A 24,837-nucleotide genomic window follows, 5' to 3' on the forward strand; every position below is an offset into this window, starting at 1 on the left:
TTAGTGCTCTTTTAGTCAGTACAGCCAATGGTTGGTAAAATTCAGCCTCCCCAGCTCTGATTAAAACACTCTCTCCAGCTGGCCTGTTGAAGAGTAAGCACACAGTTGCGACTGGACGTATTCTCTTACAGTGCTCTGCTAAACACATGGTATAATCTTCTAGAGACTGTGGGAAAAACATAATACTGACACAGCAGATTTCTGGACATGCCCAGAGAATGACTAAAAATTAAAACTGAAAATCATAGATTCAGAGTGATCTGTTGGTTGCTGTTGAGTTTTCTTTAATTCTGGTAGTTGAAGACTTATCCAGCCATGGCAATCTTTACTTTTCCAGGATGAAGCTTTTTTTCATCCCGTGATCGAGTGGTTAGCATTCTGTAAGTGGTCCTTTCTGAGCTGCTTTTTCACTTGAATGCCAGTTATTGCTGGTCAACAAATTATAGTCTCATGGAAGTATTTTCCTCTTTAGACATTTTAACACTCTACAAAGCATTTCCTTGATAAATATCTTGTCTTACAAGTGCGTTTTGTTCTCCCAAATTTACTTGTCACTGGAACAGCATGTATGTTTTGAATAATCTTAATGTTTAAGTCTATATCTTTTGTTTAGTATGGGAATTTTGATGTAACTAACTTTAGGCAAACTTTTGATTAAAATCCCAAAATTGTGGCATCCAGCAAGTGTCAAAGTCTGACTTCCATTTTTGTATTTTTAGATAAGTCTTATTTTGAAGCTTTATTTTAGCATCAGTATATTTATATGGATTTCCATCTGTAGTGAAGTATTTGATAATGGGAAATGTGTATATAAAGTAGTCTTATATTTATTCATACAGTTGTCTCCATTGGAAAAGTTAGAGTTAATTGCAAATTTACTGTGAGGTAAAATAAAGCATTGTTTTGGTTTTTTTAAAGTTTTTATTTAAATTCCAGTTAACTTACAGTGTAGTATTAGTTTCAGGTGTACAATATAGTGATTCAGTAGTTCCATATATCATCTGGTGCTCATCACCAGTGCTCTCCTTAATCCCCATCACCTATTTCACCTTTCCCCCCGCCCTTCTCCCCTCTGGTAACCACAGTTCTCTATAATTAAAAGTCTGTTTCTTGGTTTGTCTCTTTTTCTGCCTTTGTTCATTTGTTTTGGTTCTTAAATTCCACATATGAGTGAATTCATATGGTATTTGTCTTTCTCGGTCTTATTTCGATTAGCATTATACTCTCTAGCTCCATCTATGTCCTTGCAAATGGCAAGATTTCATTCTTTTTATGACTGAATAACATTCTATTGTATATATTCCGCATCTTTATGCATTCATCAGTGGATGGACACTTTTCCAAATGAATGGCTTTTTCCGTAGCTTGGCTATTATAGATAATGCTGCTGTAAACATAGGTGTGCATGTATCTTTTTGGATTAATGTTTTTGGACTCTGCATAAATACACAGTAGTGCCATTGCTGAATCATAGGGTAGTTCCATTTTTAACTTTTGAAGAACCTCCATACTGTTTTCCAGAGTGGCTGCACCAGTTTGCATACCCACCAAAAGGGCAAGAGGGGTTCCTCTTTCTCCAATGTCTCGCCAACACTTGTTGTTTCTTGTGTTCTTGATTCTAGCCATTCTGACAGATATGAGGTGATAACTCATTGTGGCTTTGATTTGCATTTCACTAATGATGAGCGATATTGAGCATCCTTTCATGTGTCTACTGGCTGGCCATGTGGATGTCATCTTTGGAGAACTGTATGTTCATATCTTTTGCCCATTTTTTAAATTGGATTATTTGTTTTTTGGGTGTTTTATAAGTTCTTTATGTATTTCGTCTACTAGCTCTTTATCAGATATGTCATTTGCAAATATCTTTTTCCATTCCATAGGTTGACTTTTAGTTTGGTTGATTGTTTTCTTTGCTGTGCAGAAGCTTTTTATCTCGATGAAGTCCCAGTAGTTTATTTTTGCTTTTGTTTCCCTCAACTCAGAACAATATGCCCAGGAAAATATTGCTACAGCCAATGTCAAAGAGGTTAGTGCCTGTGTTCTCTTCTAGGATTTTTATGGTTTCAGGTCTCATATTTATGTCTATGACCCATTTTGAATTTATTTTTGTGTATGGTGTAAGAAAGTGGTCCAGTTTCATTCTTTTGCATGTTGCCGTACAGTTTTCCTAACATGATTTGTTGAAGAGACTCTTTAACTCATTGAATATTCTTTCCTGCTTTGTCAAAGATTAACTGACCATGTAGTCCTGGGTTTATTTCTCGGTTTTCTGTTCTGTTAGTGTATGTGTCTCTTTTTTTGTGCCACTACCATGCTGCTTTGATGACTACAACTTTGTAATATAACTTGAAGTATAGAATTGTGGTATCTCCATCTTTGCTTTTCTTTTTCAAGATTGCTTTGGCTTTTTGGGACCTTTTGTGGTTCTGTACACATTTTAGGATTGTTTATTCCGTGTAAATGGCTGTTGGTATTTTGATAAGGAATTCATTAAAAATGTAGATTGCTTTGGGTAATGTAGACATTTTAACAGTATTTGCTCTTCCAACCCATGAAAATGGAATGCCATTCCATTTGTTTGCATCATCTTGAATTTTTTTTATCAGTGTTTTAGAGAATACAAGTCTTTCACCTCTTCAGTTAGGTTTATTCCTAGGTATTTTATTATTTTGGGTGGAATTATAAATTGGATTTTAAAAAAAATTTCTGCTGCTTTATTATTGGTGTATAGAAATGCAGCAGAGTTTTGTATATTGATTTTGTGTCCTGCAGATATACTGAATTCATTCATCAGTTCTAGCAGTTTTTTGGTGGAGTTTTTAGGGTTTTCTGTATATATGGTACCATGTCATCTGCATATAGTGAAAGTTTTACTTCTTCCTTACCAATTTGGATTCCTTTTATTTCATTTTGTTGTCTGATTTCCTTGGTTAGGACCTCCAGTACTATGCTGAATAAAAGTGGTGAGAGTGGACATCCTTGTCTTATTCCCAGTGTTAGGGAAAAGCTCAGTTTTTCACTATTAAGAATGATATTGGCTGTGGGTTTTTCATAAATGGCTTTATTAAGTTGAGGTATGTTCCCCCTAAGTCTATTTTTTTAGGGTTTTTATCATAAGTGGATATTGTAGTTTGTCACATGCTTTTTCTGGATCTATTGAAATGATCATAGGGTTCTTATCCTTTCTCCTATTGATGTGATGTATCACATTGATTTGTGAATATTAAGCCACCTTTGCAACACAGGAATAAATACCACTTGATCATGGTGAATAATTTTTTTAATGTATTGTTGGATTCTTTGCTATCATTTTGTTGAGGATTTTTGTTTCTGTGTTCATCAGGGATATTCGTCTGTTCTTTTTTTAGTGGTTTCTTTATCTGGTTTGGTATCAAGATAATGCTGGCCTCATAGAATGAATTAGGAAGTTTTCCTTCCTTTTCTATTTTAATAGTTTGAGAAGAATAGGTATTAAATCTTCTTTAAATGTTTGGTAAAATTTGCCTGTGAAGCCATCTGGTCCTGGACTTTTGTTTCTTGGGAGTTTTTTGATACTGACTGAATTTCTCGTTATCAGTCTGTTCAAATTTTCTGCTTGTTTTTCAGTTTTGGTAGTTTATATGTTTCTAGGAATTTATCCATTTCTTCCTGGCTGTCCAATTTGTTGGCCTATAGATTTTCATAATATTCTCTTGTAATTGTTCCTATCTCTGTGGTGGTGTTAATTTTCTGCTCATTTGTGATATTATTTGAGTCTTTTTTTTTAAATTTTTATTTTAAGTCTGGCTAGAGTATTGATTTTTTTCAAAGAAACAGCTCTTGGTTTTATTGATCTGTTCTGTTGGGGTTTTTTTTTTTGTTGTTTGTTTCTATATCATTTATTTTTGTTCTAAACCTTGTTATTTCCTTCCTTCTGCTGGTTTTAGGTTTTGCTTGTTCTTCTTTTCCTAACTTCTTTAGGTGGAAGGTTAGGCTTTTTGAGGTTGTTCTTGCTTCTTGAGGTAGGCTTGTACTGCTATATACGTCTCTCTTAGAATTGCTTCTGCTGCATCCCCAAGGTTTTATACCATTGTGTTTTCATTTTCGTTTGTTGCCATGTACTTTTTAATTTCTTCTTTTATTTCCTGATTGACCCATTCATTGTTTAGTAGCATGTTATTTAACCTCCATGTATTGGTAGTCTTTACAGATTTTTTCTTGTGGTTAACTTCCAGTTTTCTAGCATTGTGGTCAAAAAAGATGCATGGTATGACTTCCATCTTCTTGAATTTGTCGAGGCTTGTTTTATGGCCCAGCATGTGATCTATTCTGGAAAATGTTCCATGTGCGCTTGAATGTGTATTCTGCTGTTTTAGGGTGCAGTGTTCTGAATATGTCTATTAAATCCATCTGTTCCAGTGTGTCGTTCAAAGCCATTGTTTCCATGTTGATTTTTTTAAGATTTTTTTTTTTTTTTTAATTTATTTATTCGACAGAGATAGAGACAGCCAGTGAGAGAGGGAACACATGCAGGGGGAGTGGGAGAGGAAGAAGCAGGCTCATAGCAGAGGAGCCTGATGTGGGGCTCGATCCCATAACACCAGGATCACGCCCTGAGCCGAAGGCAGACGCTTAACCGCTGTGCCACCCAGGCGCCCCTCCATGTTGATTTTTTATTTGGATGATCTGTCTGTTGATGTCAATGGGGTGTTAAAGCCCCTTATTATTATTGTATTATTTTTGATTAGTTCCTTTATGTTTGTTATTAGCTCTTGTTATTTGGGTGCTCCTATGTTGGGTGCCTAAATATTTACAATTGTTAGGTCGTCTTGTTGGATTGTCTCCTTTATTATTAGATGGTGTCCTTCTGTCTCTTGTTATAGTCTTTGTTTTAAAGTCTATTTTGTCTGTTACAGTGTTGTTACTCTGGCTTTCTTTTGACATCTATTTATGTGATGGCTCTCCATCCCCTCACTTTCAATCTGCAGGTGTCTTTAGGTCTAAAATGAGTCTTTTGTGGGCAGCATGTACAGGGTCTTGTTTTTTTAATCCATTCTGTTATGCTGTGTCTTTTGATTGGAACGTTTAGTCCATTTACGTTCGAGGTAGTTATTGATAGACACGTATTAATTTCCATTTTATTACTTGTGTTTTGGGGTTGTTCCTGAAGATTTTCTGTGATCCTTTATTGCTTTCCTTCATGGTATGTTTATTTTCTTTAATGGTCTATTTGGATTTCTTTCTCTATATTCTTTGCATATTTATTAGTGGTTTTTGATAGATGGTTACCATTAGATTTGTATATAACCTCTCCTGCATATAACAGTCTATGTTAAGTTAGTGGTTGCTTAAGTTTGAATCCGTTCTTTATTCCTTTCCTCCTGTTTTAGGTACAAGTAGTCATATTTTACCTCCTTTTATTTTGTGAGTTTCTTGACTGAGTTTTTGACATTGATACTCATTTTTACTGCTTTTGTGTTTCCTACCTTCATACTGTCACTCTGGTCTCTCCTTTCCTTTCAAAAAGTTCCTTTAAATTACCCAACATTTACAGCAACATGGATGGGACTGGAGGAGATTATACTAAGTGAAATAAGTCAAGCAGAGAAAGACAATTACCATATGGTTTCACTCATTTATAGAACATAAGAAATAGCAGGAAGATCAGTAGGAGAAGGAAGGGAAGAATGAAGGGGGGGCAAACAGAAGGGGGAACAAACCACGAGAGACTATGGACTCTGGGAAACAAACTGAGGGCTTCAGAGGGGAGGGGGTTGGGGGATTGGGATAGCCAGTGATGGGCATTAAGGAGGGCACATATTGCATGGAGCACTGGGTGTTATACGCAAATAATGAATCATGGAACACTACATCAAAAACTAAGAATGTAGTGTATGGTGACGAACATAACATAATAAAAATTATTATAAAAAAACCAAACCAAAGCAAAACAAAAACAGACAAACAAGAAAACAAAAAAACCCCAAAAAGTTCCCTTTAATATTTCTTGCAAGACTGGTTTAGTGATCATGAGCTCATTTAGTTGTGGTTTGTCTGGGAAACTCTTTATTTCTCTTTCTATTCTGAATGATAGCCTTGATGGATAGAATATTCTTGGGTGCAGAATTTTTTCCATTTAGCATTTTGAATATATCATGCCACTCCCTTCTGTCTTGGAAAGTTTCTGCTGAAAAATTCTCTGGTAGCCTTATGGCTTTTCCCTTGTATGTTACTATATTTTGTCTTGCTGCTTTTACATCTTTTCTTTATCATTACATTTTGCCAATTTAATTACAATATGTCTTGGTGTGGATCTGCTTTTGTCGATTTTGTTGGGGGTTATCTGTACGTCCTACATCTGGATATCTGTTACCTTTCCCAGATGAAAGAAGTTTTCAGCTATTATTTTTTCCAATAATTTTTCTGCCTCTTGTTCTTTTTTTCTTCTTGGACTCTTGTAATACAGATGTTACTATGTTTACTGGAGTCACTGAATTCCCTAAGTCTATTCTCATGTTGCATAATTCTTTTCACTCTATTGTGTTCAGCTTGATTACTCTCCATTACTCTTGTCTTCTGGTTCATTAATTTGTTCCTTTCATGTACTGAGTACTTTATCTCTGCTATGTTATTCCTTATCTCTGTGTTAAGGGTCTCACTTATGTTTTCCACTGTTTTTCTCAAGTCTAGTGAGAATCCTTATGATCCTTGCTTTAAATACTCTATCAGGCATGTGACATATCTACTTCACTTAGATCTCTGGCCATGGCTTTACCTTGTTCTTTCATTTGGGATAAAATTTTTTGTCTTCTCATTTTGTCTAAGTCTTTAAGCCTCTTTCTCTGCTTTAGGAAAATCAGCTACATCTCCAGTTGTTGAGGATAATGGCCTTAGGAAGAAGAGGTTCGGAGGTGCCCTTCTGTGTGTTGTTCCCTGTTCCCCAGGTCCTGGTGTTTCTAGGAGTGTCTCCAATGTGTGCTATGTGCACTTGGCTGTTTTGTCCTGGCTACTTCATCCTTGAGGACAGTTGTCTGCAGAGGCTCTCTCTCAGCTGTGGGCAGGGTTTGGTCCCTGGGCTGAATGTGGCACGTTTTAAGTAGGTGTGCTCTGGTATGCTTGTGATGAGACCCGTCGTCACCAGTGCTGGAACCTTGTGAGGTTCTGCAAAACTCCTGATTTGGGAGATGGGGTCTGAGCAGGGATTAGGCTGGCCTCCTGGGGGAGGGGACCCACTGTGCTGGGATTGAGACAAGTGAGACTGGGAAGGGTAGTTCCCCTGGAGCACAGGGGAGTTAGGGCTTGGTGTAAGCAAGTGAGGTGTCGGTGCTGTACTAGTTCCTGTAGGTGGCCCTGTGCCTATGCTGAGGGATGGGAGAGGGAGATGGTGACTGCCAGTTCCTTTGTTCCTGGAGAGTCTGTCACTGAACACTGCCTATCTGGGAAGTGTTCTGAGATGAGCACCTAACTTTCCCACTTTGTGTCCCAGGTGCTCTTCAGATTGTTATTTCTAAGCTGTCTGTCCATGGATTGTTGGTTTGCCTTCTCCCTAAGAGCGGCTCAATGGCCTCAGGGCTGTATCCCCGCCACATTGGCTGACCTTTAAAACTCCAGGTTTTAAGCTGTTGGTTGCCAGAAGTCACAGAATTGCTTTCCAAACCAATTGCTATAGGGATTCAAAACAGCATTTTACTACTACTTTTTCTGAGGTAAAGAGTTGGATCTGATCATTGTTCTTTATTATTTAACCCTTATAGGTTTCTGTGAGTGAAATTTAAAACAAACTTTTGTAGAGAGTAGCATGATTAATAAGCTCAACAAGACACTGAATTTACAGGGTAAGTTTAAAAACAGCTACTTAACAAAGAGGTTTCATACTTTAGACACAAGCTGGTTGAGCCCTGCCCTCATCCCCGCCGCTGCCTGCTCATACCTACCCAAACCATTAAAGTACTAACAGATGCCAGCGGTAACATATTTTATCTAGATTTACATATGACATACCATCACAACCAAAACTTAATTTAATATGCTGACAGACCCTATCTTGGCAAAAGGAGCAGGATTCTAAAATTTTCATAGAAAATACCCCATGGAATTTTAAAGTAAGAGATTGCATTTATTTCTTCTATCATCCTTCATCTAGTCTTTTAATTAATTTTGTGGCTAAAGACTGTTTTAGAAAGTGTTTTATCCTTTCTGGATTATAATTGTACAAACCCAAGTAAGCTTGTACTATTAAAAAAAGCCTCAGGATGCCTCTTGTCATAGGGTTTATGTAAACATGAAAAAGTAAAATAGTGAAAACAGAAAATAACTGAATTTTTAAATGACTTTAGTTAGTAGTAGTTAAAAATAGTTAATGTTCACGTAAAAATTCATGTTTTCCCAGTCATTATGTGATGTTTTCCATTTGTTAAATTAATTCACTTTGATTTCTCAAGTGCAACATCTATTGATTCAGAAACTTAGAATTTATTATGAAAATGCATTTTTCCCCCAACATCACTGATAAAAAAAAGCAATTCTTTTATTGTTAAGCTTTTTTGAAAAGGTAAGTTATAAATCCCCATATGGCTGCTTTTTGTTTGTGTGTTTGTTTCATATAGTGTTTTAGAAAATTAAACCGGTTGGCAAGGATTTGAGTCATTTTGTGCTTATACATTGAAAGTAGCTGAATATACTTGTAAATTGGCTCTGACTGAAAGGAACAAAATAAAATCACATGTGAATGAAATTGATTCGTGTTAATGAGAATTAGGAAGACTCATTGTGATAGTATGTGTTTTATACATATGAAGAAACTAATGCCTTCACATTTTTGTGATCCATATTTACACTTCATATGGTAGTTTATGTGCAATATATTTTTAATCTTTTTAATCAAATTGAAAGAATGAGAAACTTTAAATCAGGTTTTCTCCATCTGTAATTGGACAATGTTCTGCATCTGTGGTATGTCTTCATCAGGTTTTTCTTGTTAAATACCCAGTGATGGCACCATTTATGTCATTAACCATTCTTTTTGGACAATGCAGTGTGACAGCTAAGATTTACATAGAAACTATAATTTTTGATGTATCTGGCTTTTGACTGTGATTGTTCATTTTCCACATTTTCACATTAATACCATAACTTCTTTGTACATAATAGTTTTTGTTCTTCACTGTCTTGAAAGTAATATTGTGACTGTATCTTAAGTGAATCTGTAAGAACATTTGCGTCAAGCTTTAATTAGTTAGAACAGGAAGGTTGCAATATGATTTAATAGCAGTTTGGTTTCCTTGGAATCTTACTGTAAAAAAAATGTAAATTGGAAAGTTAAATATTTGGGTGAAGATTAGAGAAAGTAGAGTTCACTTTAGTTTTATAATTTCTTTTATTTGTCACTAGTGAGATGTTAATGAAAACATAGGGGAGTTAATCTGTCATATTCAAAAACTTCTAAGGTCACAGTGAGTTATTAAGCAACTAGCTAAATAAGACTTGATAAGACAAAAGCCAGCCAGTTATACTTGACTCTGATGTAGGTAGAATATAAAACAACAGAAACTCCAAACAGGACATTTACGCTTAAAGCAATAATACATTTTGTAAATATCCTGGTGAGTCATTAGACTTTAAAAATTTCATTTCCTTCACATTTCTCTTAACTCAGAATATATACTTTGAAAAACAACATATATATTGCATCATTTACTTGGAAAATAGTAGTATGTTACATGTAAAAACATGTTCATGAAAGAGACAAGATGTCACATGTCTGTTCCTTACTTGTAGTTGTAAGGTAGGAAACTTCATCCTGTATTCAATGACTCATTTAAAAATGTGGTGAAGATCTGATATAACAAATCTCGAAAAAAAATCTGCCTGTGTACCATTACTATTGCCCTCCAGCTGAAACATGTACAGTCAGCAGTAGAGGTAACTTCGCTGAAGACCATTTCGACCTTTGAAAGTGGGTATGTGTGGTGTCTTTTGCAAGTCTCTCTGTACCATCCCTGTTGTCCACTTGTCCTGTAGACCTAGCTTGTTGGCTTTTTTCCTTTATTGACCATATTCTGCCTCCCTCTCTATTCTAATAGTTTCCTGTATTAGAATGTTTAGGGAAACCTGAGTCTTCTTCCTAACTATTAAAATGAGACAGGGACCTCAGGGCTCAGCAGTAGTGATTCTGTTTAATACTGTTTTAAAATCCTTGCTGTGAGACAGAAAATACTCTCAGATTGGCTGTTGATTGAAGGAACTAAACAGGTAAATGGAAGATGACTGTCCTCATTTTGAATGTATTAGGGCTAGAAACATCTTTTGGATGTGAATAGTGTTGGATTTGATACAGTTGCTTATTTATCGAAGAACACTAAAATTTTGGCTCAAGAGGTCAGTGTAGTGAATAATGAGCCCTGATGAAGTCATGGTGTTAGATGTTTCTAAGAAAGTAAGGCTGGTGTGGATTTTTTGTCCACTTGGTGGTGGAACTAACCTAGTATTTAGGTTTGCCTTTACTTGATGATGTTTGAAACCTTCTTGTAAAATACACCATACTGAGCACTCTTGAGTCGTTACTGATTATTTATTTTATGGATTTTATTTATTTATTAGAAAGCCAGTGGAGGAGCAGAGAGGGAGGGAGAGGGACAAGCGGACTCTGCAGTGAGTGCAGAGCTTGGCGTGCTCTATCCCAGGACCCTGAGATCATGACCTGAACTGAAACTCATGACTGAGCCACCCAGGTGCCCCGAGTCCTTACTGAGTATTCATTGCAGGCGTATGTCTGGATATTCCTTGGTCCTCTTAGTGTGTCATTGGGTCTTTAATGTGGTAAAGAGAAGGGTGCGCATATTAGAAAATTTTCATATTACCGTTTTTCTGAAGTTCAATGGGAAAACTCCAAATTTATATGTATTTTCTAATCCTCGAAGGAGGCCCTTATATTTCATGTATACCAAGAAGTCCAATGTTCAAGACCAGTAAGAGGAAATTTAAAAGATTTGTATATTACATTTTTAGTTTGTGGCCTTAAACTTCAAAATCTATATATGATATCTCCTATTTCCTATAAAGGACTTTAGAATAACACTAGAATTATACATTTTGACATGTACATGAATATGTTTTGCTAAACCACGTACCCATGAGTATATTATATACCAGTTCTTGGACTCATTTATAAAGTTACAAATGTATACGTGATAGCTCCTATTTCCTATAAAAGACTTTAGAATAACACTGGAATTAAACATTTTTTGACAACACATTGTACATGAATGTATTTTGCTAAACCATTTACCCTAACCAAAGGTGGCTAAGTTTTAGATTGCAAAGCATATTAAACCAGGGGATTAAAAGCCCTGAAGAAAGTCCATTGTATTTACAACTTCACTAAATGTTGAGAGAATTTCAGGAGTTTGTCAGATGAAGCTATGATCTATTAAAAACATTGACATTCTGGATATCAGTTAGGAGTCCTTTCATGCACCGTGCAGAGTAAATGGTTGGAATACTGATAGACCCTATCAGCTCCTTGAAGAGCAACAAAATCAACAGAGGCAGAGGACCATTTTCTGTTGGAAGAACCTCCATGTCTTCTCTCACTTTAATTTGGAACTAATAGTATGTAATTGTACCACTGGAAAGTCTAGCACAAAATGACAACCGACCTTCTGAGAAGTTGTCCCCTATTTTACATATCTTTGTGTGCTTCAGTAAATGCTTAATTGGTTTTGGGATTTGGGAATGTTGTCTCTCCAGTACATTATGGACCACTGAGCCAGCTGACTTCTATGTAAAGTTCTACATCTTGAAACATCTGAATTGGTGTTCTGTTGGAGAGTATTCTTAAGTCATGCATGATTAATACATACGCAAATGAGACTGTGACTGTGATTTTTAAATTTAAAGGTTTACATGGTCTCTACCGTTTTGGTATAACATTGGATAATATTGTTCTGTTCTGTGATAAACAGTCTTTGACCACAGTGTTATGTTCTGTGACTGGGTAGGCATGTAATAAGTACTTCATTTCTACCATGTTTCAGTGACTCTGAGGTGCCATTGATTGCAAGCAATATTTTTCTACTATGGGGTAAAGATAAATGCTCCCAATAAAACTAAAGTAGAAAGATTTATATTCACTTAGAATCTTTATTTTCTTATTTTAGGGAGAGAGAGAAAGAGAGTGCATGGTGGGGAGTGGCAGAGGGAGAGAGTAACTTAAACAGACTCTGCTTTGAGCGCATAGCCCAATGCGGGGCTTAATAGCATGACCCTGAGATCACGATCCGAGCTGAAACCAAGAGTTGGATGCTTAACTAAGTGCACCATCTAGATGCCTCTAAAAGTTTAGAAACTTTTATAAAAACATCAAATGAGTTCTGTATTAAGGCATAGAATTGTATTATAATTGTTCTTGCATAGAAAGACACAGGGTTCTGGTTCTGGGTAAAGTGGAATAAGAATACCCTCATCCTCCTACTGAGTGAAACTGCAAAATCTGAACAGAATAAATAGAGCAGCTATTTGAGGTTATAAATAAAGTAGCAGCAGGTACAATAATGAATAATACCCAACTTTCAAGTACTACGTAATTGGCGGTGAATTTTATCATTTTGTCCCTCTGCCATATCTTGACTTGGATCCAGTGCAGCCCAAAGCTGCCAGGTGAGCATTGGAGGAGACAGAGCTCCAAGAGAAGCCCCCTAACTCTGGCTAGATGGGCAAGAGGGGATCTCCTAATGTTCAGATAGTGAAGATAGCCTCCTTTTTTTTTTTTCTCTCTCTCTCCCTACTCTAAAGATTGACTCCCCACGCAGTCCTGTGGCTGCAGTGGCACCGACAGTGGCAACAGTTGGTGCCCAGAGATTTATAAAATTCTGAGAGAAGTGAACATTGCTCTGGTATCAGGATTGCCGTGGCTTGAAGAGGTGGGATAAGCACTGTTGCTGTACTTGTTGTCTTCCTTTTGCTTAACTTTGCATGTGGGTATAGTCGTGGGAAGTGTGTGCAAAGTGGGATAAAGTCCCAGCTCTCTGATAGAAGTTCTGAAAATGGATGTACTAGAGAAATGGAGTATACAGGAGAGACTGGTGCGAGAGGATATTACCTAGATACCCAGGATATAATCCAAGATCAGTGGGCATACAAAGAACTACAAAAATAGAAACTTAAATGGGGAAAGATAACCAGTTAGATACTCATGTTGAGATGACACTGATGTTTGAATTACCTGACAAATACTTTAAAATCCTGATTATAAAAATGGGGCAAATAAGGGGAAATGCTCTTGAAAGATGGAATGTCTCAAGAAAGGCATAGAAAATATAAAGCAAAGCCAAATGGAAATTCTAGAACTGAAAAAAATACATCAACCAAAATGAAAAACTTACCAAAAGGGCTTAATAACGGAATAGAGATGTCAGAGAAAGTTCCAGTGAAGTTAAGATAGATGATTGGAAAATTTTCAATCTGAACTACAGAATCGAGAGGTTGGGGGTAAAAATGAATAGTGCTCCCATCTGGCAATATACATTGCTGATAGTAAGGTAAAATGGTACAGCCAAAGTGGAATGCTGTTTGACAGTTCTTAAAGAGAGAAATGTACATTTACCACATGAGCCAGCATCCTTGTCCAGTCCATTTACCCTAGAGAAAGGAAACCTTACATCCACATAGAAAACTGTGAATGTTTTATGGCAGTTCTCTTCATAATATTCAAAAGTATTTAGCAGTCCAAATGTTCTTCTTTGGGTGAATTGATAAAATGTGGTACATTCAAATAATGGAATGCAACTCAGAAATGAAAAGATAGAAATTGTCAATACGTCAAATAATTTAAATCTCAAAGGAATTTTACCCAGTGGTGGATGATATTCTCAAAAGGTTACATTTTGAGTGATTCCGTGTGTGATAGTCTTAATGAGACAGAACTGTAGAAACAACAACAACAAAAGTCAGAGTTTGCCCACTGTGCGGCAAGGGTAAGTACAGAGATGGCATGAGGGATTGAACTGCTTTTTATCCTGATGTGGTTACACAAATTTATAATGTGTTAAAATTAGGGAAATGACACAAAGGTAATTGTAGTGCATACCCATGCAGAGAAAGTTAGAGATCAGTATATCTTCATTTGGCCCCGGAGGGTAGCAATTCTAAGATGCTGTTTCTATTTCAGGGATGTTATACAGAAGAAACATGGGAGTTTTAATTAATGAAATAAAGTAAGTGTTGGAAGCTTGACAGGTGCTTAATTAAAAGCAATGAAAAAAGACATCATATTTTTCCCCACTGTAATGTCATTTTCTATTACAACCTCCTAGGCCTTAGCACTTGGAAGAGAAGTATTTGCTAGAAACTGCAGAGAATCTTGTTTACTCCATGAATGTGTGAGACTAACATTTGACATATGTGACTTCAGTTTAAAAAAAAAAAAAGTGGGAAAACTCCTGAATTAGGAAATTACCTATATTCTTTATAGGTTCTATTAACACGTAGAGTGTTTGAGGTTTTCAATTCTAGACTAGATTGCCTGGTTTGAATCTTGGCTTTTCAGTTTGCTAGCTGGATTTAATCCCAGGCAAATCATTTAAATATCTGTAAAGAGGACATGATAATTTTGCCTGCATCATAAGATTTTGGTTAGAATGTTTATTATAATATTATACATAATATTTGTCAACTACCCAGTGAGAAATCATCCAGTGTTTGGCTGAGTTACTCTGTGGCTCAATTGTTTTTACTGAAAGGGTGCTAATATCTTTTATTTATTAGTAACATTGCTTTCATGAACTAGAATTTAAAGGACTCTCTATGGTAACTTGAATTTGTAATGCTTAGCACCTTGTGAATAAAAATAATGCTCTTGTTACTCGATGCTTTCAACTTTTCTCTTTACTATTTTTAAAAATTATTTTTATTTTATGATTTTTAAGTAGGCTCCACACCCAGCGGGGGACTTGAACACAAGACCCTGAGATCAAAAGTCAGATGCTCTACTGATTGAGCCAGCTAGGCATCCCTAGCTTTTCTCTTAATTTAAATGTTTAAAAGTTTACCCATTGTTTTAACATTTGTTAGGTATCCTTATGTGATATACTGAAGACCTTTATTTTGTCCCTTGATCTTATATAAAGATATTTCATGAATAAATGGAAGTATAGATGAAAGGACTAGTGTGCTTGCATAAAGTTTTTTTCTACTTCTTATTTTTTAAGACGTTTTGCTGTCAAACCACAGATAACAGAAATCCAAACCAGATCTGTAACTTAAAGAGTAATGTGCATATCTGTGTAATATCACACAGATCAAGAAAAAAACTTTGCCACTCACAGCAGAGGCTTTTCCTTATAATTTTATACAGTTAAAACCTCCCTTCTCAAAAGTAGTAGCTATCAAGATTTTACAGCAATTTCCTCATTTCTTCTGAGCTTTATCACTCAGATTTACATTTCTAGACACTATGGTTTAGTTGTGTGTGTGTGTGTGTGTGTGTGTGTGTGTGTGTGTTTAAATGACCTGTGAAATCTCACTTACTCCATGGGTGTAGACTGATGAGTGTATATTCTTGCATGGTGCAGTTATGCATATTTCAATATGTTTTTCTGTCTTCTACAAAGTGACAGCTGGCTCTAGAAGCTTAATCAGATTTAGTTTCATGTCTGGTAAGTCTAGAGGTGGTATGAGTTTTTAATTAGGAGGCACCAAATGTCTGGCTATCTTTTATTTTCTGATGATAGTAGCCATTGATATTCAATGTCTAGATTTGTTAATACATGGTGGGTGTGTGCAAAATAATGACATTTTAATTTGATCAATTAGTTTTCATATATTATTTGAGGTACTTTCACAAACACTTCTCGTGTACAGCTTACCTACCCAGTGTACAGCTTACATAGAAAGATAAATGTTCATTTTCCTTTTTCAGTATTCAACTGAATTCATTCTGTCATCGTCTAAACTTAAGTATTTTTTTCGTGTGTGTTTGCATGAAGATGAAATGCTTCATAAATTCATATTGATACTTCCAATTCAAATTGTACTTTACTTCCACTCCATTGAGAATTCTGGTTCTCAAAGATAGAGGAATTAACAGAATTAGAATGTTCTATAATCATTCAGATATTTTATTCAACAGTATACCCTCTAGGTCTCAAAGTATAGGTACTATCAACCAAGACTATTTCTGTAAAGAGTTACATAATTTTTTTACATATTCCATTCATTTCTATTGCATTTTCTTGTTTGTATTGTGTATTTTCATATTATACAGCCAGTTATATACTGTATTCAGTTAATTTTTGACCTTAATTAGTCATAGTTCTGAAAGTAACTTTTTAATAAAATTATGTTTATTTATTTGAAAGAGAGCGAGGAAGAGAGAGAGCATGAGCGGGGGGAGGGGGAGAAGCAGACTCCCCTCCTGATCAGGGAGCCTGATGTGGGGCTTGATGCCAGGACCCTGGGATCATGACCTGATCCGAAGGCAGATGCTTAACCAACTGAGCCACCCAGGTGCCCCTGAAAGTAATTGTTTTATGCTGTCCCTCAGTCATTCTGTATATGTCTCTCTAGTCTTTGGTTGTCTGAGACCTTGAGCTCTAGCACATTCCTTAAGAAATATTCAGAGGAAAATAGTTCTCTTCATTCAAGTTGATAACTGTGTGCTCTATACTTGAAAGTCAATTTTGCTGAATATAAAATCTTGGCTCATATTTTTTTTCCTTGAATAACTTAAATATGTTCTTTTGTTTTTATTGAATAAATTCTGATGATTATCTTACTACCTCTATTATCTCTATTCTTTTTGTATAGGGGACCAAAAGAATGATATTTTTTAAAGTCTAGTAACTTTACTAGAAAATGTATTGGTATTGGTTTTTACTGGTAAATATTTGGAGACACTTATATGTGAGATGCTGGAGTGTGTGTGTATAAATAAAAATTTCAGTATTCTCTTCTTCATGGATTCCTATTATGTTTGTGTTGGACCATCTTTCCCCAAGTTCAATATTTGTCATATTTATTGAATCTTTATTTCTTCTTCTTTTTTTAATTTAAAAATATTCTTTTTTTATCTTAAATTATTATCTGTTAATTTTGTACCTGTATCATGTCTGTATAGTCCTCATTTCTGAAATAGTCTTTTATTTTAAATTCTTTCCTGACTACTGCCACTTAATTTATGAGCTTTTAAAATTCTAAATTACATAGTTCTTTAATGTTTGGTTTCATTGTCTTAATGTTTTTTTGGCTTGTTGTAAAATAGTAGATTGCAATTTTAACTGGTTTGGTAGGCATATCATTCTGGTACGTGTTCATTATTTTTAGAAGTGTTTTTCTGCTCTTTTTATAAGTTTTATGTAGGGATTGACTTTGATAATTTTTCCATTATTAGTTTGTATTTGTCTTTTTATAACTACACCAGTCATATTGGCTTAGGAATCACTCTAATTGTCCTCATTTTAACCTCATTTTATGTCTTAAAGTCCCTATCTTCAAATATAGTTACATTCTGAGGATACTCAGGGTTAGAACTCCCATAGTGACTTTGGTAGGGGAAAAAAATTCAGCACATAACAATATGTCTTTGTCATGGTCCTAGCACAGGGACTGGAAACTATTAAGTGTTCAATACCTTCTTGTTAGTGCCCTGTGTTAAAATCTGTGGGGGTGGGGTGGGGTGGGGTGTTGGGAAATTAAAAGTTAGAAGTAAATTCTAGTTTACTGAGTTTAGGAGTTACCGATTTTGTGGGAGAGGAAAACTAGTAAATGACAAAATACAAAGTAAACATTTTAATAAAAGTAAAATAAAAATGCAGAATAATGTGAAAGGGAAAAATAACCATTTAAGATACTAATTTCACAAAGATTTGAGTTAGAAAACTAGAAGTTTACAATTTCATGGCTCTGTGATTTTGGGCAACTTAATAGCTTTATAGAATCAATCTATAAAATGGGGAGAATAATTCCTACTTGCTATGATGATGAAAAGAAATGTATAAAAGTCTCTACTGTAGTAAAAAGCAAAGACTATATTAAAACTACTTAGTATGGCATGAGTACATAATAATCAGAATAAATGCACTGACTACAAAAATGATTGCTGCCCATAAGGATTCCCATGAGTCTGTTGCTGTGTACTGCCTGAACATCAGCTTTGTGAATAGGCTTATTAGAGCCAAGGTACATGTAAATTTCTATTTCTGAAACTCAACACTAAGGGCCTTTCCTTTGGAACACTGAGATTCAGTAACACAGTGATTCATACCTAGATATGAGGAGAATCCTGTGTGCTTACATGTGTTTCAAAGAGGGATCTTTATGTATCAGAATTGTGGGTTTGGAGATGTGGGGGATACTGTAATTTCAAAGTCTCCCTGGTTTGTTACCTCCCTATTGTTTTTTTCCCTCCTGCTGCGCCCACCACCCCGCCTCCCCCAACCAGCTAAAACACTGGCCTAAGGTTATTAAAGCAGATGATGCTTCAGGTGGTCATTTTTGGAGAATTAGACAATGACATGTAATGGCATTGCAGGTAGGGGGAACATGTACATTCATCCAAAGGTCAAGGTATATCTAGGGAAACGTAGGTGGTATGATCTGGCTGAAGACTAAGGTGTGTTGCCCAAGGTGTGGGTGTTCATTTATTGCCTTTTGTAGAGCAAAAGGGGGTTGGAATTCTGTGATGAAGGCTTGGAAATAATTTGTTATCTGTTGAAGAATGCTTAGAATTATTTGCCAATCAGTGTTCTCCAAAGAAATAGAACAAACAGGATACACACATACACATATACACCTGAATTGGCTCATGTGATTATCAATTATGGAGGTTGGCAAGTCCCAAATTTACAAATCCAGGGTCACAGTTGAAGCTGTAAGGCTGACAGGCTGCTGTAGAACCAGAAAAAGCCGGTATTTTAGTTCTAAGACCATTAAGCAGGAGGTTCCTTGCTTACTCCTGGCAGGTCAAACCTTCGTTCTATTCAGATCTTCAACTGATTGGATGAGGCCCATCCACATTAGGAAGGGCAATCAACTTTATTTAGTTTACCTATGTAAATGTAAACCACATCTAAAAATACCCTTACAGAAACACCCAAGTTATGTTTGACTAAATCTTTGAACAACCCATTTCTCAGCCAAGTTGACATATAAAATTAATCATTACAGTCAATAAAGTAAAATCAATGTGTACTTTATTTTTGGGATAATTATTATTGGTAACTATACATATACCCTGACCGTTTAAAAGTTCTCACTCATGGGGATGAGATATTAACTGAAAAATTTTAGCTTATTAAACGATGCTTACAGCTTTTTAATACTAATCTGTAGACTGCAGGTCATGTTCCATTAGAATTTTCTTTCTATTAAGTTACATTGAGTTGTGTAATACCTAAATGCTATACGTAAATAAAGTTATCCAGTGTAAATCAGACTGTGTGTTAAAAAAGATTTTTTTGGGGGAAATTACCCTACAGGTTTAGATATTAAAATACTTCATGCGTTATAACCATCCTTTTAGGAAGATTTGAAAAAAGATACTGCAGCAACTAAAACTAAGAAGTTAATATTAGTAATAAAGTTGACAGGTCAAGTCTGATCTGAATTTAACTCCAGTATTTTTCTAATTTATCTTTATATCTTTTTGGGGGGAGAGAACAAAGATTGGATTCTTGTAGTAGAGTTTTTATGATTCTGGGAAGCAAAATGATTTTATGGTCCTCCCCCTATGCTATTGTTGTGTTTATTTTAACCTCTAAAAATTTCTAAGAAGTGGTTTATTAATAGTTAGAACAACAGATGAACATTTCTAAAGGCTCCTGTTTTTGTTGATTTCATTATTAACCTCAAAGAAGTTGTTAAATTCTTTGCTTTGAGAAATAATAAATATTAATCATATTTGGAAAGTTTTGTGCTTCATGAAAAAAATGAATTTTAAATGTTACATATATTTTTTCTCCCTCAGTTGGGGGTTACTAGAATAAGTGTGGAATTGAGGAGGTTGAATTTATTTGAGACCTGCTTCTCTAGCTCCATTCTTTTCCATTTTGGGTTTCCACCTGCATGGCCCAGGTATAGTCACTGCTGTTGTCTTTTGTTGGTGAAGATCTTAAGTACATTAACATTCCTGGTTAGGGCTGTCAGTATGTTTGTGGGATTATTAGTAGAAATCACATGAGATGCTTCACCCTAGATCTAATGGATAAACTAATATATGAATGATCAGAAGCTATCCATTGTAGTTTTAAAATCAGGGATGAAAACATAGGACTGTTACTCAAGATGTGTATTTCATTATTATACATAGTTATTGCATTTTGGGTGAAATATTAAAACTTGGAAAGGATTAGTGGGACAGAACTGAGATGGATTTTTAAAATTTTTATTTAAATTCAATTACCATATAATGTATTATTGGTTTCAGAGGTAGAGGTCAGTGATTCATCAGTCTTATGTAATACTCAGTGCTCATTACATCCTCCTTAATGCCCTTCACCCAGTTACCCCATCCCTGCACCCCTCTCCCCTCCAGCAACCCTCAGTTTGTTTCCTATGCTTAAGAGTCTCTTAATGGTTTGTCTCCCTCTCTGATTTCATCTTGTTTTATTTTTTCCTCTCTTCCCCTATGATCCTCTGATTTGTTTCTTAAATTCCACGGATGGATTTTTTAAAAAAGATTTAACTATTTGAGAGAGTGGGGAGGAGCATGAGCCCAGGGGAAGACCAGGGGGAGAGAGAGAAGCAGACTCCGCACTGAGCAGGGAGCCAGAGGACTTGGGTCTGGATCCCAGGACCCTGAGATCATTACCTGAGCTGAAAGGGAAGAGTCCAACCCTTAAGGAACTGAGCCACCCAGGCGCCCCTCCTCCCTTTTTCTTTAAACAAACACTGAAATTATTAAGACACAGGGAGTATTTGAAGTTAGAGATGGGTCATTTTTAAAAATTGCTTGTGGCTTAATAATTTAACAAACGTTATTGAATGCCCAAGAATTGCCTTGTATTTGTAATTGGTGAACATTACATGTTTTTTCTTATATTGCCTTTATAATATTGGGTAAGAAATGGTTAAATTGTGAACTCCAGTGAGCCATGTGGATTAGAGTAGGAATTTGGGTGGATTTAGGTTTTTTAAATAGTTTGACACTAGAAATATCAAAGGCAGTTGACTAACAACACTTCTTTCTCACAACTCAGCAGTTGATTCTGGTGGGCAACCAGTGTTGAGAACTGTTGAATTTGGGAACTGATGAAGATTCAACCTAGTGTAAACTGTGGATGACACTGGATAGGTGGAGGATTTTATATTACTAGGGGAAGGACAAATCAATATCTACAGTGGACACTATGAAGAAAATGGGAAGTCTGGCATAGACTACTGTGGAGTACGAATAACTGGGAATTATAAGACATTGGCAGACAGTATAGAAATCACCATGATAAAAGATTCACCTTATTTGTTGTTACATTGCCTTGAATCTAGGTTCTTAGGTTTTCTTCAGTTGATCTTCACTGAATAGAGGTGTGAATTTATTTTTTATCCAGTTTCATTGAGATACAATTGACATATAACATCATGCAAGTTTAGGGTATGCAATGTAATGATTTGAAATATATGTATAGTGAAGTGATTACCACAGTAAGATTAACACTTCCACCACATCCAGTAGTTAAAATATTTTTTAAAAGATGAGTTTTAAGGTTTCCTACCGTGAGACATACACACACACACACATACATATGGTTTTTTATTGTGCCTTATTTTTGAGGGGGTAGAATAGTTTTTAGTATACTTTCAAACAAAAGATGAAAGAATAGTACACTTAAGTTCCATTTCTCTTTTATCTAGATAGACCTGTTCACCCATTGTTTACATATTGTCCCGTTTGCTTTATCATGTCTGTACATGTTTTCTCTTGTTTGGCCTACAGAATTTAGAACTAGTTAATGGGTGTTTGCTAAATTTATGGTAATTTGTACAACAAACACAAAATAATAAAAATATCCTATGTAATTCATGAGAACTTCATGAGAAATAACAAATGAGAAATTAAAGTAGAAATTACAAAATGTTAAAATGAAAGGAAAGTGAAATCTTTTAAACTGAAAATGAAAGAACTTGAATGAGAATATCACAATGTTTGAAATAAAGCTAAGGGTTTGAATTAGAGGAAAATTTAAGGCCTTATATGTAAATATAAAAATAAAGGAAAATCTGGACATAAACAGTTTAAGCATCTTTTTCAAGAAAACAGCTAACTAAATCCAAAGATAGTCGAAGGAAGAAAATATTGGATAGTAGAAATTCAAGAACTAGAAAATAAACATACAAGAGAATCAACAAAGATTTTCTTTGAAAATGTTAATAAAATTGATAAAGCCTTAGTAAGAGTGATCATGAAAAAGTTCCTTTCTGTGAAGTCAGGTTTCTGGAATCTCTAACATGGCTTCAGAAAATTATCATAAAGGGTCATCATGGAGATTGGTACTAACAGAACATATAGCTCCAGCACCATATAATATTCTTGGTAAGTGGAAGGTAGTAATAGGAGTACTATTAATTGGTGATATTGTTAATATTTTAAGTGGTCTGTTATCCCCAGCTTTGATAAACTCTCACTGTATGGTACAATGATGAACTATCACTGTATCAATGTTTATATACACCAAATTATATAGACCTGTCCATGTAAGAAGGAGCTGGGTTAAATGTTAATCGAACTATTTTAATTTAGGTTTCTTATTTAAAATTCAGCCTTTTTTCTTCATTCTTCATATAATACCATGCAACGTCTTCTTAATTGGCAGTAATATAGCTATATCTTAGCATTTTAGATTTGTCTACTATAGAGGAAGACTGCATATCTTTTGGGAGCGTGCATCCAGGGTTAACAAAAGTGAAATTATTAGGTCATATGGCTTCTGTTTTTGAATCAGATCATGTCAAAGAGGTCTAACAAATTTGGAGAAAATCAGTTTTGCTCTTTTCACTTGTAGTAACCCTTAAACAGGTGGGAACTTAATTGTATTGAATTGACAAAATTGAGAGGAATGCCAAGGAAACTGCTGTACTCACCCACCCAGGGCAGTAGGTGGCACAGTGAGCTGCACACAGGAGATAATATTCTAGCCTGAGGAGGGGATCTACTGGAGAGATGGGATTTTATCGGATTCTAGGAGACTCCAAATAAATGTAGGAGGATTGAATTGTCAAGCCAAACAGCTGTCACTTGCAGTTAGTCCTTCTTAGTGTATCCTAAGATGGCTTATTTCTGTTGCTTACACAATGTTCTGGTTAGCCATCTACACAGTGTTGAATACATACCTTTACTGACTTGGGTGGTAAAGGGTCAGGGACTTATAAGTGTGACTTCCAGGTGACTTCACTGGCCTGAAGGTAAAACCTTCCTAGTTCGACAGTTAGGAACAGCAAGTAAGCCTTGATTTTAGCAAACTAGCACCTTGTTCCATTTTCTGTTTGAAACAGTATCTTTTTTCTTTTTTATCTCAGAAAGAATTTCACAATACATTTGCATAGTTATGGACACAAAAGAAGATGAGAATCATGTAGGTCATCATCTTGAAGAAATACTAAAAAACGAATTAAATGTAAGTATTCAAAGGTTGAGTTTCATGACATCAAGGAGTTGAGTTCCCTTTATTCCCCGCTTTTGAGCTGATGAGCTTCTTAGTTGAATTCATACCTCAGTGGGCTAAGGAAATGAAAGAAGTAGTAATAAGTGTGAGGAGGTCCATAGGAATTATTTGTAACTTTTATCACTAACGACTTGGATTATTTACTTCTTTGACAACTCTCTGTCTTGAAATGTTTTGTTTGACAAAATGATTTTATTTTAGGTCATTTCCCTGTTTCTATTAAAATATATAACCATCTGTCAGGGCTTAGGATGAACATGTGATGACCTTTTAATAATATATATGATCAAATTCTACTTAAAAGCCGAAGGAAAAAGTTCATGTTAGTTAATTTTATCATGATAGCGCAGTTAGAAGGGGAATGGTCTCTCTTAGGACTGTCTGTGCTCAGAGGGCAACTTTACTGCCTAATTCCCTTATCTTAAATTGAAAATGCCAATAACATCTACTTTGTAAAGTTATTAGGATTGAATAAAATAACTATAAAGTTCGAATTTAAAGTTTAAATTTGAATAGAATTTCAAGTACTTTGGAAAACATCTGGCTTGTAGTAAATTTTTGGTGAAGATGAAACTATAATAATTAAACTTTTGATGATGAGACAGATGTGTATTAAGTAATGAATACTGCTAGTTCCAAAACTTTAGTCCTGATTTAGATACACAAACTGTTAAGAACATAGATCCCTGGAATATATGAAATCTTAGTGAAGAATAGTTTGGGATTAGTTCTAGAATCCAAATTTTTATACTTGATCTTAGCCAAAAGGTGGAGAAGCAATAGAATCCAAATTTTTAACAAGCTGCTCCAGGTGGTATTAATGGCACTCAGTGCCAGATTCTACCAGTAGCACGTGGAGCAACTACCCAAAGCTGAAAGAAAATGACCACCATATCCACTGTCTCTTTGGTGGAAGGGTTATACTATAATCTACTCTTCTATATTCTGTCTATTGACTTTCTGGACATTTTCCCTTCATCCTTGGAAATTTTAGCGTCTTGCGCTCTCTTTCTACCTCAAGTTCACCTGTTAAGAATCTGTTCCTAAATTTCATTCCCCAGTTTCACTGCTGTATCTTGCAGAATATTTAACTATCAATAACTTTCCACTGTCTGACCCACTGAAGCACCCTTTTTGCCTCAAAAATAGTCTTTTACCTTTGGGTAGCCTCATTTATTCTTTATCCAGTCAATGCAGAAGTCAC

At 35.5% G+C, this 24,837-nt stretch overlaps 1 protein-coding gene across 1 annotated transcript in view; it reads left to right on the top strand.

Moving 5' to 3' along the window:
• CRPPA (CDP-L-ribitol pyrophosphorylase A) overlaps window positions 1–24,837 on the top strand; it is a 190,730-nt gene that overhangs the window by 142,345 nt on the left and 23,548 nt on the right. Inside the window, exon 7 of the mRNA XM_040644561.1 lies at window positions 23,488–23,585. Within this exon, the coding sequence (XP_040500495.1) occupies window positions 23,488–23,585 (98 nt within the window). The remainder of the gene's footprint in view (window positions 1–23,487; window positions 23,586–24,837) is intronic.

The sequence above is a fragment of the Ursus maritimus genome, unplaced genomic scaffold, assembly GCF_017311325.1.
Source record: "Ursus maritimus isolate PB19 unplaced genomic scaffold, ASM1731132v1 scaffold_3, whole genome shotgun sequence".
NCBI classification, from domain to species: domain Eukaryota; kingdom Metazoa; phylum Chordata; class Mammalia; order Carnivora; family Ursidae; genus Ursus; species Ursus maritimus.